The sequence below is a fragment of the Rana temporaria genome, chromosome 2 (assembly GCF_905171775.1).
Source record: "Rana temporaria chromosome 2, aRanTem1.1, whole genome shotgun sequence".
NCBI classification, from domain to species: domain Eukaryota; kingdom Metazoa; phylum Chordata; class Amphibia; order Anura; family Ranidae; genus Rana; species Rana temporaria.
Window position 1 is genome coordinate 128056468 of NC_053490.1, and position 13581 is coordinate 128070048.

The 13581-nt window shown below is 44.0% G+C and overlaps 1 protein-coding gene across 2 annotated transcripts in view; it reads left to right on the forward strand.

Moving 5' to 3' along the window:
• Positions 1 to 13581, forward strand: part of MYO1A (myosin IA) — a 160514-nt gene that overhangs the window by 45485 nt on the left and 101448 nt on the right. For both annotated transcript variants that reach the window (XM_040340952.1, XM_040340953.1), the window contains exon 2: positions 3682 to 3828. In XM_040340952.1, the coding sequence (XP_040196886.1) occupies positions 3703 to 3828 (126 nt within the window). In that variant the 5' untranslated portion in view covers positions 3682 to 3702. The remainder of the gene's footprint in view (positions 1 to 3681; positions 3829 to 13581) is intronic.

The following is a 13581-nucleotide window of genomic DNA, read 5'->3' on the forward strand; positions in this document are numbered from 1 at the left end:
TGTTGGTCTATCACATAAAATCCCAGTAAAATACATTTACATTTTTGGTTGTAATATGAAAAAACTTGGAAAATCTCAAGGGGTATCTTATCAGCATTAAATAATATGTAAATGTATCCCCTGTTGCATTAAATTACATTGTTTATTATGGTTTATTGGCCTAATATTTCACACAAAGTGTCAACCAGAAGATTTTAACCAATTCAATACAGGGCACTTTCCCACCTTTCTGCCTAATCTAGGGGTGCCCAACCTTTTGAAGAGCAAGGGCCACTTAAGCGGCTTGGTAACCGGTTGCGGGCCACAATGAGAGGAGTAGGTGGATGACAGCCCACTGGGCTCTATAGAGCCCACTCTACTCTCAGCACACCAAACTCGCAGGTAGCAGGTAACCCACAGGTGCACTTCTCTGCACCTGTGGATCAGTTTGAATGCAGCCCAGTAACCACTGCAGAACAGATATGCCCATATATACACTGTGATATTAGTAATAAACTTACCTTTTAATAACAGTATTCTATTCAATTTTATTCCATCCCAGAGCAGGAGGTCGCGGGGCACATCAGAGGGCTCCGCGGGCCACTGGTTGGGCACCCCTGGCCTAATCCAATTTTCAGCTTTCAGCGCTGTAACACTTTGAATGACAATTGTGCAACACTGTACCCAACAATTTTTTATCTTTTGATGGTATTTGATTGTCACTGGGGTTTTTATTTTTTGCACTACAAATAAAAAAAGTTTATTTTCGTTTCTGTTACAAAACGTTTTATTTTCGTTTCTGTTACAAAACATTTAAATAAGTATGTTTTATCCTTCACTGATGAGCACTGATGAGGCAGTACTGATTGGCAATAATGAGGTGGCACTAATTGGCACTGATGATGAGGCACTTATATGCAGCACTAGTTGGCACTGTAAAGCAGCACAGATGGGCACTGATAGGTGGCACTAATATGCAACACCGATGGGCACTCATAGGTGGCACTAATAGGCACTCATAGGTGGCACTGGTGGGCAATCATAGGTGGTGCCAATAGGTGGCACTAGTGGGCACTTGTAGGCAGCACTGATGGGTGGCACTGATAGTAAGCTTGCCCCCATCATCCAAGCCGTTCTGGCTGGGGGTTAGTCAACCAGAACAGCTTACTGAGGAGGAACAAAAAGTGAGAAATTCAGACAGAGGAAAAAAACATTTAGAAGGGAAATGGAAGGAAAAGGTAAGTCAACCAACAATGCACTAACTTAAAGGAACCTATTTAGAAAATAAAAAACAAACCTTTACAACCCCTTTAAAGCGGTTACAGCTTGAAGCCTATTGTGGCATATTAGAGAACCAAAGGGCCAGGTACAATGGAGATATAGGAGCACATGATAAAATCAAAGCCAATGTTACATACAGTAGTATGTAGTGGCAGGATCTGTACATTTGGGGAAATAAGAATGTGGAGTCTAATTACTCAGAGTTATGCCCCTTCAACATATAGGCCTGGCCAAATGTTTTGAGAATGACACAAATATACACTTTCAAAAAGTCTGCTGCCTCAGTTTTAATGATGGCAATTTGCATATAATTAGGAATGTTATTGGAGTGATTAGATGATTTGCAAAGTCCCTCTTTGCCATGAAAATTAACTTAATCCCCCCCCCCAAAAAAAAAACCCATTCCACTGCATTTCAGCCCTGCCACAAAAGGACAGTCTGATATCATGTCAGTGAATCTCTCATTAACACAGGAGTCAGTGTTGACGAGGACAAGGCTGGAAATCACTCTGTAATGCTGAATGAGTTCGAAAAACAGACTGCAAGCTTTAAAAGGAAGGTGGTGCTGGAAATCATTTTTCTTCCTGTTAACCAAGGTTACCTGCAATCATCATTTTGTGCATACCTGCACAAAAAGGCATTCACATGCAAGGATATTGCTGCTAGTAACATTGGGCCAGATTCACAAATGAGATACGACGGCGTTTCTCCTGATACGCCGTCGTATCTCTGTTTCTATCTATGCGACTGATTCATAGAATCAGTTACGCATAGATATCCATAAGATCCGACAGGTGTAATTGTTTTACACTGTCGGATCTTAGGATGCAGTACCGCGGCCGCCGCTGGGGGGAGTTCGCGTCGTAAACCAGCGTCGGGTATGCAAATTAGGAGTTACGGCGGATCCACGACGGTTTTTCGCGTGGATCGTCTAGTTTCCCGTCGCAAAGTTAGTCGTTTTTTTTGGTGCCCTAACTTTAGTCAGCAAGTGTATTGCTGTCTAAAGTATGGCCGTCGTTCCCACGTTGAAATTCAAAATTTAACGTTGTTTGCGTAAGCCGTCCGGGAATACGGAAGTACGCTACGCGCGTCGCCATTCAAAAAAATGACGTCACAGCGCGCAAAGCACGGCGGGAGTTATGAAACGGAGCATGCGCAGTAGGTCCGGCGCGGGAGCGTGCCTAATTTAAATGGCACACGCCCATTTGAATTGGCCCGCCTTGCGCCGGAGGCCGCGGGCGTAGTTTTCATCGCAAGTGCTTGGTGAATCAGGCACTTGCGATGAAAAATTGCGGCGGTGTAACGTATCTAGAATACGTTACGCCGCCGCGATTTTACGTGAATCTGGCCCATTGCACCTAAATCAACCATTTATCAGATCATCAAGAACTTCAAGGAGAGAGGTTCAATTGTTATGAAGAAGGCTTCAGGGCACCCAAGAAAGTATAGCAAGCACCAGGACCGTCTCCTACAGTTGATTCAGCTGCGGGACCGGGGCACCACTAGTGCAGAGCTTACTTAGGAATAGCAGCGGGCAGGTGTGAGTGCATCTGCAGCACAGTGAGGCGAAGATTTTTGGAGGATGGCCTGGTGTCAAGAAAGGCAGCAAAGAACCACTTCTCTCCAGGAAAAACATCAGGGACAGACTGATATTCTGCAAAAGGTACAGGGATTGGACCAGCATTTTCCAGCATGAAGGAGTGGCCCATCCATTAAGGGTGCATGGGCGCCGCACCCCCTATACATGCGTCCGGCCCCCATGCAGGATGCCGGACGCATGTAAAAACACTGAAGCAGCAGACTTTGAGAAAATGAATATTTGTCTCATTCTCAAAACTTTTGGCCAGGGCTGTACAAACCTGCATAAAGTATTCATGATGGTTAAATTCAATCCAGCGACCCTACAAAGCTCTACTAGGTAACCACATTCCAAAGCCTTGTTCCTTAAAAAAAGTGTATGAACTGCTATCATTGCCTTCTAGTTTTAAAAAAAGCAAACATCAGTCGTTTTCCTCAGCATACTCTAACTGGACCTTTATATTTACTGCATGTGAATGGTCTGTTCAAAAAGGGCTTGATGATGACCAGATTACAGTAGTCAGCAAATCAATTTTCATTACACTTGAAGCTCACCACATGTTACAACATGATCTTGTGATCTCCTTTAGTCTACAAACAAAAATTGATTGAATAGTTTAGGTAGGTCATCATATTATGTACTTTTGGCATATCTAAAAGATGTTGTAATTCAGATGTGTCTGGTGAGTTTAGTGAAATATGAATTGTTAGGGGTTGCTCTGAGTAAATGCATTTGGCTCTTTATATCATAATTATAGATACCTCCAAACATGATTATGGGTTTCTGATACTGCTGGAACTATGCCATATTTACCTATTTACTAATAATATATTTTTGTTCAGTTTCCTGGCAGATCTGCAACAATGGATTTCAACTTATCCTTTTTGGATGGCATGGTTGGGGTGGGTGATATGATTCTGCTGGACACACTGTCAGAGGATTCCCTGCTCCAGAACCTGAAGGAAAGATTCAAAAATGATGAAATCTATGTAAGTACGCAATTGTGTTTTCTGTTATAGTTCTATAATAATGTTAATATTAACCACTTAACCCCCGGACCATATTGCTGCCCAAAGACCAGAGTACTTTTTGCGATTCGGTACTGCGTTGCTTTAACTGACAATTGCGCGGTCGTGCGACGTGGCTCCCAAACAAAATTGGCGTCCTTTTTTTCCCACAAATAGAGCTTTCTTTTGGTGGTATTTGATCACCTCTGCAGTTTTTAGTTTTTGCGCTATAAACAAAAATAGAGCAACAATTTTGAAAAAAATGAATATTTTTTACTTTTTGCTATAATAAATATCCCCCAAAAATATATAAAAAACATTTTTTTCCTCAGTTTAGGCCGATACGTATTCTTCTACATATTTTTCATAAAACAAAAAACACAATAATCGTTTATTGATTGGTTTGCGCAAAAGTTATAGCGTTTACAAAATAGGGGGTATTTTTATGGCATTTTTATTAATATTTTTTTTTACTAGTAATGGCGGCGATCAGCGATTTTTTTTCGGTGCTGCGACATTATGGCGGACACTTCGGACACTTTTGACACATTTTTGGGACCATTGTCATTTTTATAGCGATCAGTGCTATAAAAATGCATTGGATTACTATAAAAATGCCACTGGCTGTGAAGGGGTTAACACTAGGGGGCGGGGAAGGGGTTAAGTATGTTTCCTAGGTGTGTTCTAACTGTAGGAGGGGGTGGCCTCACTAGGGGAAATCACTGATCTTTTGTTCATACATTGTATGAACAGAGGATCAGCATTTCCCCCCCTGACAGGACCCGAAGCTGGGTGTTTACACACACAGCTCCTGGTCCCCACTCTGTAACAAGCGATCACGTGTGCCTGGCGGCGATCCCGCCCGCCGGGCACGCGCACGTGGTGGCCTGCGAGAGAGCCGACGTATAGCTACGGGCTCTCGCGCAGGGGAGCCGACCTGCCGCCGTAAAACGACGGCGGCAGGTCGGCAAGTAGTTAATAATAATGCAATACAATCTACATGCTTTATCGTCTGTACAGTGGATGTTGCCAGGTTAGCAGTAGGCAAATCCAATGAGTGTGTAAGGCTCACAGGATAGGCGCCTAGCTAATGCTGGCCAAACACTACTTTCCAATCGTACAATTTTTTTTTGAATTATGAAGAATAATGTAATCCTATGGCCTACCCCACTTATCTATTCAATACATATTCAATTAAGTAAGCTATCAAGCCAGGTACTTCTTAGTGTAGCACTACCTCCGAAGGAGCTGCTGGTTTGATTTGGGTGGCATGTTACCGCTATATTCTCGCCATCTAGGGTACTGGGGGAGAGCTGTAATAAAGCCAATGTCTTTTCTGTGCTTTTATTACCCAGCCGGGTAAAAACGATAAATAGTAGGAACGTGAAGGGATAGAAGAATCGAAAAATGACGGATTTAGGGTTAACTGGTGTGGAAAAAGTCCTGCTCCCAATAATAAATCTCTTCGCCACTCTAGCCAGAGTGGGTATAGTGCATCTGGATAGGCCTCTCTCACTGGCCCAGCAGCAAAGATGTCACTTGAAATTTTAGGTAGAAGTCTCTGCCACAGACCCTCCTAAAGGTGGAGATAACTTCGGTCCAAAATCTCTCTCAACTGGATTCAGCACCCGGATCTCCTTCAAATAGCTTCAATTGCAGCAATAACTGACAGACGACCACCGTCCAGCCTCTCAGGTACGAAGTGTCCTTCGATGAGCGAATAGGCCTCTCCTGTGACACCAGCCTCGTGCTCGGTATCCCTCAGACAGGTTCCTCATCGACCGGCTTCTTCCACTTTGGACGGACAGCACAGGACCACTTGTAGGTCGTAGACTCAGTCTGCTTACTGAGCCTACTAGGTAGATTAATGCTCCGGACCAACGTGGTTCTGAAGCCAGGAACACAGTAACACACACACACCCCGGCCAGGAGGGTCATACACAGGGGTGGTGGGACGACTGCCCAAGTAGAACGTCTGCTCTGCACAGCGAAGCGAGCAACCCTCCTGATTGGCTGTCGGGAAGAGGTATCCACAAGACCCTGAATCTACTGCTGCCCCCTACCGTCTGGGGGTGAAGGAAGTCCCCAGACAGTTGGATAGGCACACAGCACAGCCAGAGCTGGAACAGAGGCCTTAAATGTAACTAAATTAACATGGTCAGAGTTACAGTAGTTAACTCTCTGACCCCCCTTCTAAATTTACAATAGCACCTGCCATAAAAGTAGCCAGGTGCTACACAAATAAATCTAATGGAGATTTTATAATCAGATTGTAACAGGTTTGGCCAGCCCATGGATTTGACCTCTGCATTTTAGACAGCAAGAACTTATTTGTTTTGGTTACCCATAGATATGATCATTGTCCATTCTTACTGATGATGGTTGGATCAAGAAACAACAACAAGCACACAACCTGTAGCCTCTCTGGGTATGATTGACCTCGGGGGAAGATCAGGCTAGAATAGTTTTTTTCTGATTGGCTATTCTATCTTATAGATTGATGGGTAATAATATGCAATTTGGAAAGCATTATCTTGCATGTTTATACCATGACTCTTGCTTGGAGTAGTCCAATTTGGCCGCCCAGCGACACATATGTGTGCAGTGTGGGTATTAAAGCCTGCCCTTTTGTTGCCGGTAAGTGTTATGCATGTTGGGAGGTGCAGCATGGTGCGGCGGCAGTAAATACACAGTCTGATTGCAGAGAACAGAGCTTTTTTTAATTCAGAATCCAAAAATTCATAACAAACCCAACAGGAAGGCATCCGACTGGGAACTCTTATTGCAATATCAGCCATGTGTAGCAGAGCAGGTCTAGATGTGCCAGGCAGCATCTGTTTTGAGGAGCGAAATGCAGCCTGGCTGAGCCCAAATGGGGAGGTCTTCAGGAGGATAGCGTGTCCCTATCCTCTCCCTACTCATTTAGAACCTTTCCCTGCCACTAATCACTGTCCCTGCCAGACAGGTTACCTGTCCCTACACTATCCACATGCGAAAAGCGTGCAATGCCTAAAGGCCAGGGCTTAAAGAGGAAGTAAACACCCCCGAAAAACGGGGAAAAAAAACTGCAATTATGTGGCACTTACCTGAGATCGCAGCCCCCAAAGTCCTCCTAGTTCCCCTCTGCCACTGCCGCCGCCATGTCCCCTCGCATCTTCTTCCTGTTATCTTCGCTCCGGCGCTATGATTGGCCGGAGCAGCGATCACGTCACTCCCACGCATTAACTTCAATAATGCCATTATCATAAGCGGCACTCTCAGTGTGCCTGCGCCTTTGTCTACGGCGTGCATGCGCCGTAGACATCGGCGCCTGTCATTACTGTAAATATCTCCTAAACCGTGCAGGTTTAAGAGATATTTCTTGCACCTACAGGTAAGCCTTATGCCGCAAACACACGATCGGTCAAACCGATGAGAACGGTCTGATGGACCGTTTTCATCGGACCAAACCGATTGTGTGTGGGTCCCATCGGTTATTTATCCATAGGTTAAAAAAAAGCAATCTTGTTTTAAATTTAACCGAATTCAAAATCCAGGCATGCTCAGAATCAAGTCGACGCATGCTTGGAATCATTGAACTTCGTTTTTTTCAGCACGTCGTTGTGTTTTACGTCACCGCGTTCTGACACAATCGTTTTTTTAACCGATGGTGTGTAGGCACGACTGACCATCAGTCAGCTTCATCGGTTAACCGATGAAAACGGTCCATCAGACCGTTCTCATCGGATGGACCGATCGCGTGTACGCGGCATAAATCTAGGCTTACCTGTAGGTGCAAGTTGTGTTGTTGGGTTTACAACCACTTTAAATAGTCTCTGCCTAATCCAATATGGCTGCTAGAGTCACAATGGATGGCAGCATCCAACCGGATAGTTCCCCAGTGACCCAGGAAACCATAGAGGAACCAAGTATTTCCTCTCCCCCGGCAATATCGCTGTGGTTGAACGCCACCTGCAGTGGAGAAAATAGTCTGCGCCTGCGGTGACAGGCTGTGAAAATCAAAGCTAAATCCAATGGACACTATTCTGTACTCCTACTCCTGGACCCCTCTGATGCCTTTGATACAGTGGACCACCCTCTACTGCTCAAAAAGCTCCACGCCTTTGGTCTCTGTGACTGCACTCTTCGTTGGTTCTACTTATCCAACCGAACCTTTATAGTTACTTACAATTCTACTTCCTCCTCTCCTCTCCAATTCTCTGTCTGGGCCCCAGAGGTTCTGTTCTTGGACCTCTCCTATTCTTCATCTACACCTCCTCCCTCGGTCAGGTAATAGCCTCCCATGGCTTCTAATCTTACAATACCATCTCTATGCCAATGACATAAAAATTAATTTCTTTACCCCTCAGCTCACTCCTTCATTCTCCTCACGTATCACTAATTTACTAACAGACATATCAGCCTGAATGTCACACCACTTCCTCAAACTCTATCCAAAACTGAACTCTTGATTTTTTTCTTCCCCCACGTACCCCTTTTCCTAATTGCTCTGTCAAGATCGATAGCACTACCACCAGCCTGTCCCCGCATGCCAAGGTCCTAGGTATAACCCTGGACTTTGAACTATCATTTAGGCCCCACATCCAAACACTGTCCAAATCTTGCCTCCTCAACCTTCATAACATCCTCAAAATATGCCCCTTCCTAACCAATGACACCATAAAGCTCCTAGTTCACTCCCTGGTCATCTCCCGCCTCGACTACTGCAACTCCCTCCTCACAGGATTACCTTTACATAGGCTACCCCCCCTCAGTCCATCATGAATTCTGCTGCCAGGCTCATCCACCTTACCAAACGTTTAGTGTCTAAAACCCCTCTCTGTCAATCCATCCACTGGCTTCCACCAACCCAACCAATTAAATTCAAAACTCTAACAACAACTTACGAAGCCATCCACAACTTGGCCCCCAGCTACATCACTAACCTAGTCTCAAAATATCAACCTACTCATACCCTTCGTTCCTCCAAAGACCTCGTGCTCCTTGGTTCCCTCATCGCCTCCTCCCATGCTCATCTCCAGGACTTTTCCAGAGCCTCTCCTATCCTGTGGAACTCCCTACCCCAATCTGTCTCTTACTCTGCTTTTAGACGATCCCTGAAAACCTTTCTCTTCAGAGAAGCCTATTTTGCCTCCATTTATCAATTATACTTTTATTTTCTCCATCAGATCATCCCCCACAGTTATTACCTTTTGTATCACATGACCCTCCCTCCTGTAAGCTATTCCTCCCTGATTCCTCCTTTATTGAATTGTATTGTACCTGTACTACCTGCCCTTATGTTGTAAAGAGCCGCACAAACTGTTGGCACTATATAAATCCTGTATAATAATAATAATAATTGCAGTTCATCATATATTGTCAAATGTCAAAGGGCCATATTCTCAGAGAAGTTACGATGGAGTATCTCAGGATACTCCATCGTAACTCCCTTTTTTGGCCCGTGTATCTATGCTCCTGATTCTCAGAATCATTTTTGCATAGATACACTTAAGATCCGCCATCTGTAAGTCACTTACACTGGCGGATCTTAAATGCAATGACGCTGGCCGCCGCTAGATGGCATTTACGTGAAGGAGTCATTTGCATATGCAAATGATCCTTCTACGCCGATTCCCGAACGAGTTCGCGTCGCGTAACCGTCGCTAACGTTGTTTGCGTAAGCGGAAACTTACCCCTGCTATATGAGGGGTAAGTTTCCGCAAGTCTCGCGTAGGCCATGTTACGGATGGCGTCGGGTCCCCGTCGTGTTTTTTCGTCGGATACGTCGTTTACGTAAGTTGTTCTTGAATACGACTTTACGTCAATGACGCACACGTTGGCGTCATTGACGTTTTCCGCCGAGAACTGGAGCATGCGCACTGGGCTTTTTGCAGCCCGGCGCATGCCCAGTTCTTTCGCATCGGGGGCGTGCTTCATTTGAATAGAAGCCGCCCCCTTGGAGATCCGCCAGGCTACGCCGGGACACTTACACTCCGCTGTCCCAAGTTATGGAGCAAGTGGTTGGGGAATACAACACCTGCTCCAGTAAGTTGGGACAGCGGAGTGTAAGTGCCCTAAGCGAAGCAGGCGGATATTTAGAGAGAATATGGCCCTCAATATCTAGGCCCCCAGAAGAGGAAGTGACCACACCTTTATTGCCACGTTTTTATAGTTTTGTAGTTTAAGGCAGAGAAAATGTCTCATTTGACATGCAGCTTAGAACTTGGACTTTGACTATTTCATGTACTGAAATTGTTTATTTTTTTGGATCCTTGGTTGTATAGACACTAGAGGGTTGATTCACTAATGGCAAATAGACTACAGTATTCACTTTGCAAGTTAATCATCCACAGAGCTAAGTGGATGTGGTGACACCCAATCAGGTGCAAGAAAAAAAAAACAGCATCTGTGCTTGCACATGATTGATGGACGTCCGTAGAGTTCCACCTCATTCACTAAGTTCTTGGGAAAACTCCCTTGTAAAGTGTAACTTCCCTTGCAAAGTGAACAGTCTATTTCTCTCCTAAATTAAGCCATAGGAGAATTATTTATTGTAGTGCTTTGCAATCTGTATTATTAGTATCCTGTTGGGAAGTAATCACAGATATTGACTCAAGATACCAGAAAATGTACTATTTTTTTTCTAATGATGCTGGTTAACCACTTAAGGGGTCACTAAAGGAAAAAACAATTTTTCTTTAAAATAACAAACATGTTATACTTACCTCCACTGTGCAGTTCGTTTTGCACAAAGTAGCCCTGATCCACGTCTTCTGGGGTCCCTCGGCGGCTGTCTCTGGTCCTCTCCGAAATAACTCATCACCTTCATGCGAGAGAGCTCACATGGTGATGAGTCCTTGCAGGCGCGCTCCCGTGATACAGCGAGCGGCCGTAGCGGCTCACTGTATCACTCGGCCACGCCCCTCGGTGTGCCGCATCACTGAATGTGATTGACAGCAGCGCCAGCTAATGACTGCGCTGCTCTCAATCCATCCGCTCTACCCAATCAGCGGCCAGGCTGAGCGGCGAAGAGGGAGAGGGAGCAAGCGCAGAACTTTCGAGGGGTCAGGTAAGTATAACGGGGGCTCGGGGGGGGGGGGGCGGCATCATCATCAGATGTTTTTTCACCTTAATGCATAGATTGCATTAAGGTGATTTTTTTTTCCTTTACAACTCCTTTAAGGTCCAACCTATAGCAGTTTTACTGCTACAGGGCTGCACCTGTGCGCTGGATCACGTGTATATATATATATATATATATATATATATATATATATATATATACGTGATCTGACACTTTGGGGTAGGGGCGCGCATGCACCCCGCTGGCGGCACATTTTCACTGTGATTTGCTGTGCACCCACCAATCGTTGTAAACAAGGCAGACATTCTGACAGGAGGGAAAGGATGGTATTTGTGTCCCCTAGTAGACATACATAACACAGTATAGTAAAACACTGGCTAGGCACACAGTTAACACTTTGATCGCCCCTGATGGTAACCCCCTACCAGCCAGTATCATTAGTATAATGACATTACATATTTCTTTTAGCACTGTTCGCTGTATTAGTATCACTGGTCCCCAAAAAAGTGTCAGTTAGTGTCAGAATGTGCGCCGCAATATCACAGTCCCGCTATAAGTTGCTGATCGCTGCCATTACTAGTAAAAATAAATAAATAAAAATATCCCATAGTTTGTAGACTATATAACTTTTGCGCAAACCAATCAATATACACTTATTGGTATTTTTTTATACCAATAATATTTAGCAGAATACATATTGACCTAAATTTATGAAGAATTTAGATATTTTTTTTATTTTTTATTGAATATGTTTTATAGCATAAAGTAAAAAATATTAGTGATGCACCAAATTTTCAGCAGAAAATAGGGTTTTCAGGGTTGTGCCAAAAGAAAAAATGTGCTGTTAATGGATGCCCAAGATGCCTACGATTTTACAGTGTTTTTTCCCTGTGAGTTTACTGCAATTTTACCTTGCTTACAGTGTGTTTTTTATAGGTCATGTGACTCTAAAAATGCATCAAAAACGCAACACGGGTGCATTTGTGATGTTCTCTTAGTGCATTTTCAATGCATTTCAATGGTGAAATGTGTTTTTGGTGCGGTTTGCCAAATATGCACCAAAAATGCAGCAAGCAGGATTTTTAACACCACTTCAAAAGGTGACGATAATGGCCGACAATAGATTCATATTAATTTAAATTCATGATATTAATTAAAAGTCGAACATATTACAATTACTTAAAAACTGTCAATTTCGGTTTCGGTCAAGTGCATCCTGATTGAACTTAAACCTGAAAAAAACGCAGAGGTGATGAAACACCACCAGATGAAAGCTCTATTTGTGGGGAAAAAAGGACATACGTTTTATTTAGGTACAGAGTTGCATGACTGCACAATTGTCAGTTAAATAACGCAGCGTTGTATCGCAAAAAGCGGCCTGGTCATGAAGGGGGGTAAATCTTTTGGAGGTCAAGTGGTTAATTGGGTAACCCAAGATACAGACTGGGAAGACAGAAAACTTTGACGTGAAACTCAATATTAACCCTGCTGTGACAAATCATTCAGTGTCATTGGTTCCTAGCACCTCGATCAGATAAGATATGAGACAGTAATGCATTATCATTACTATGTAAACTGGAACCTTGGGAACACATCTATTATACACACCTTTACCTCCCATAGTCTCACCATTATAATATTTCCTTTGTTAAGCCTCGTACACACGATTGGATTTTCAGACGGGAATTGTGTGATAACAGGCTGTTGTTGGAAAATCTGACCGTTTGTATGCTCCTTTTGTTGTCGCATTATGCATGGACAAATGTGGGATAGCATGCTTTAAAATTTTCGCCAACAAATGTGTGTTATCGGATTATCGGATTGTGTGTACACAAGTCCTTTGGACAAAACTCAAAAGTACAAACATGCATACTCAGAAGCAATGCTCACCATAACACAACATTATCAGAAGTTGCCCAAAGGGTGGCGCTAAAGAGCTGAAAAATCATGTTTTTTGTGTTTGTTGGCCGACAATTCTTTTCCGTTTGTATGCAAGACAAGTTCACGGCCAACGCCCTTCGGACAAAAGTCCTTCCGGCGTTTTGTCACGCGTATTCATGCTTATTTGCACGTTTGCATACAGCGTCATCCGACGTTTTTGTACTTCAAAGTTTTTTATTTTAGCCAATAGGAAAAATTATCATCTTTTCATCACTTGTTGCTATGTTGGTAGATTTTTTTAATCTTCTGCCTGGGTGAAAAGTTCTATTGATTAAAGCGAATAAAACGCCCGTAGCAAACGCTTGTTGTCACGCTAGTCGCTTGAATCAAGCGTTTCCATTACTTTCTATGGGAAATAGAAAAGCTCAAAACAACCAAACCTCACGATACGCGCGACAAAAAAGGGCCCGGAACTTGTTTGAGATTCAGTTGTTCGGCGTCAGGCGTATTGGAGTGGAGATGTGAACCATCTCCATAGGGAATACTGTATTTTTTCCCCTCCCCTTTTACGCTCAGGTGTGAATGCAGCCTAAGATCCCAGCTGTGGGGTTGCGAGAGCGCCGCCGTTGAACCGCAGACCCGATCGCCGCCGGGGTTCCGCGATCAGTCACAGGAGCTGAAGAATGGGGAGAGGCGAGTGTAAACACACCTTCCCCGTTCTTCATTGTGGCAGTGTCACTGATCGTCTGTTCCCTGATATAGGGAAAGACGCTCACTGATGTCACACA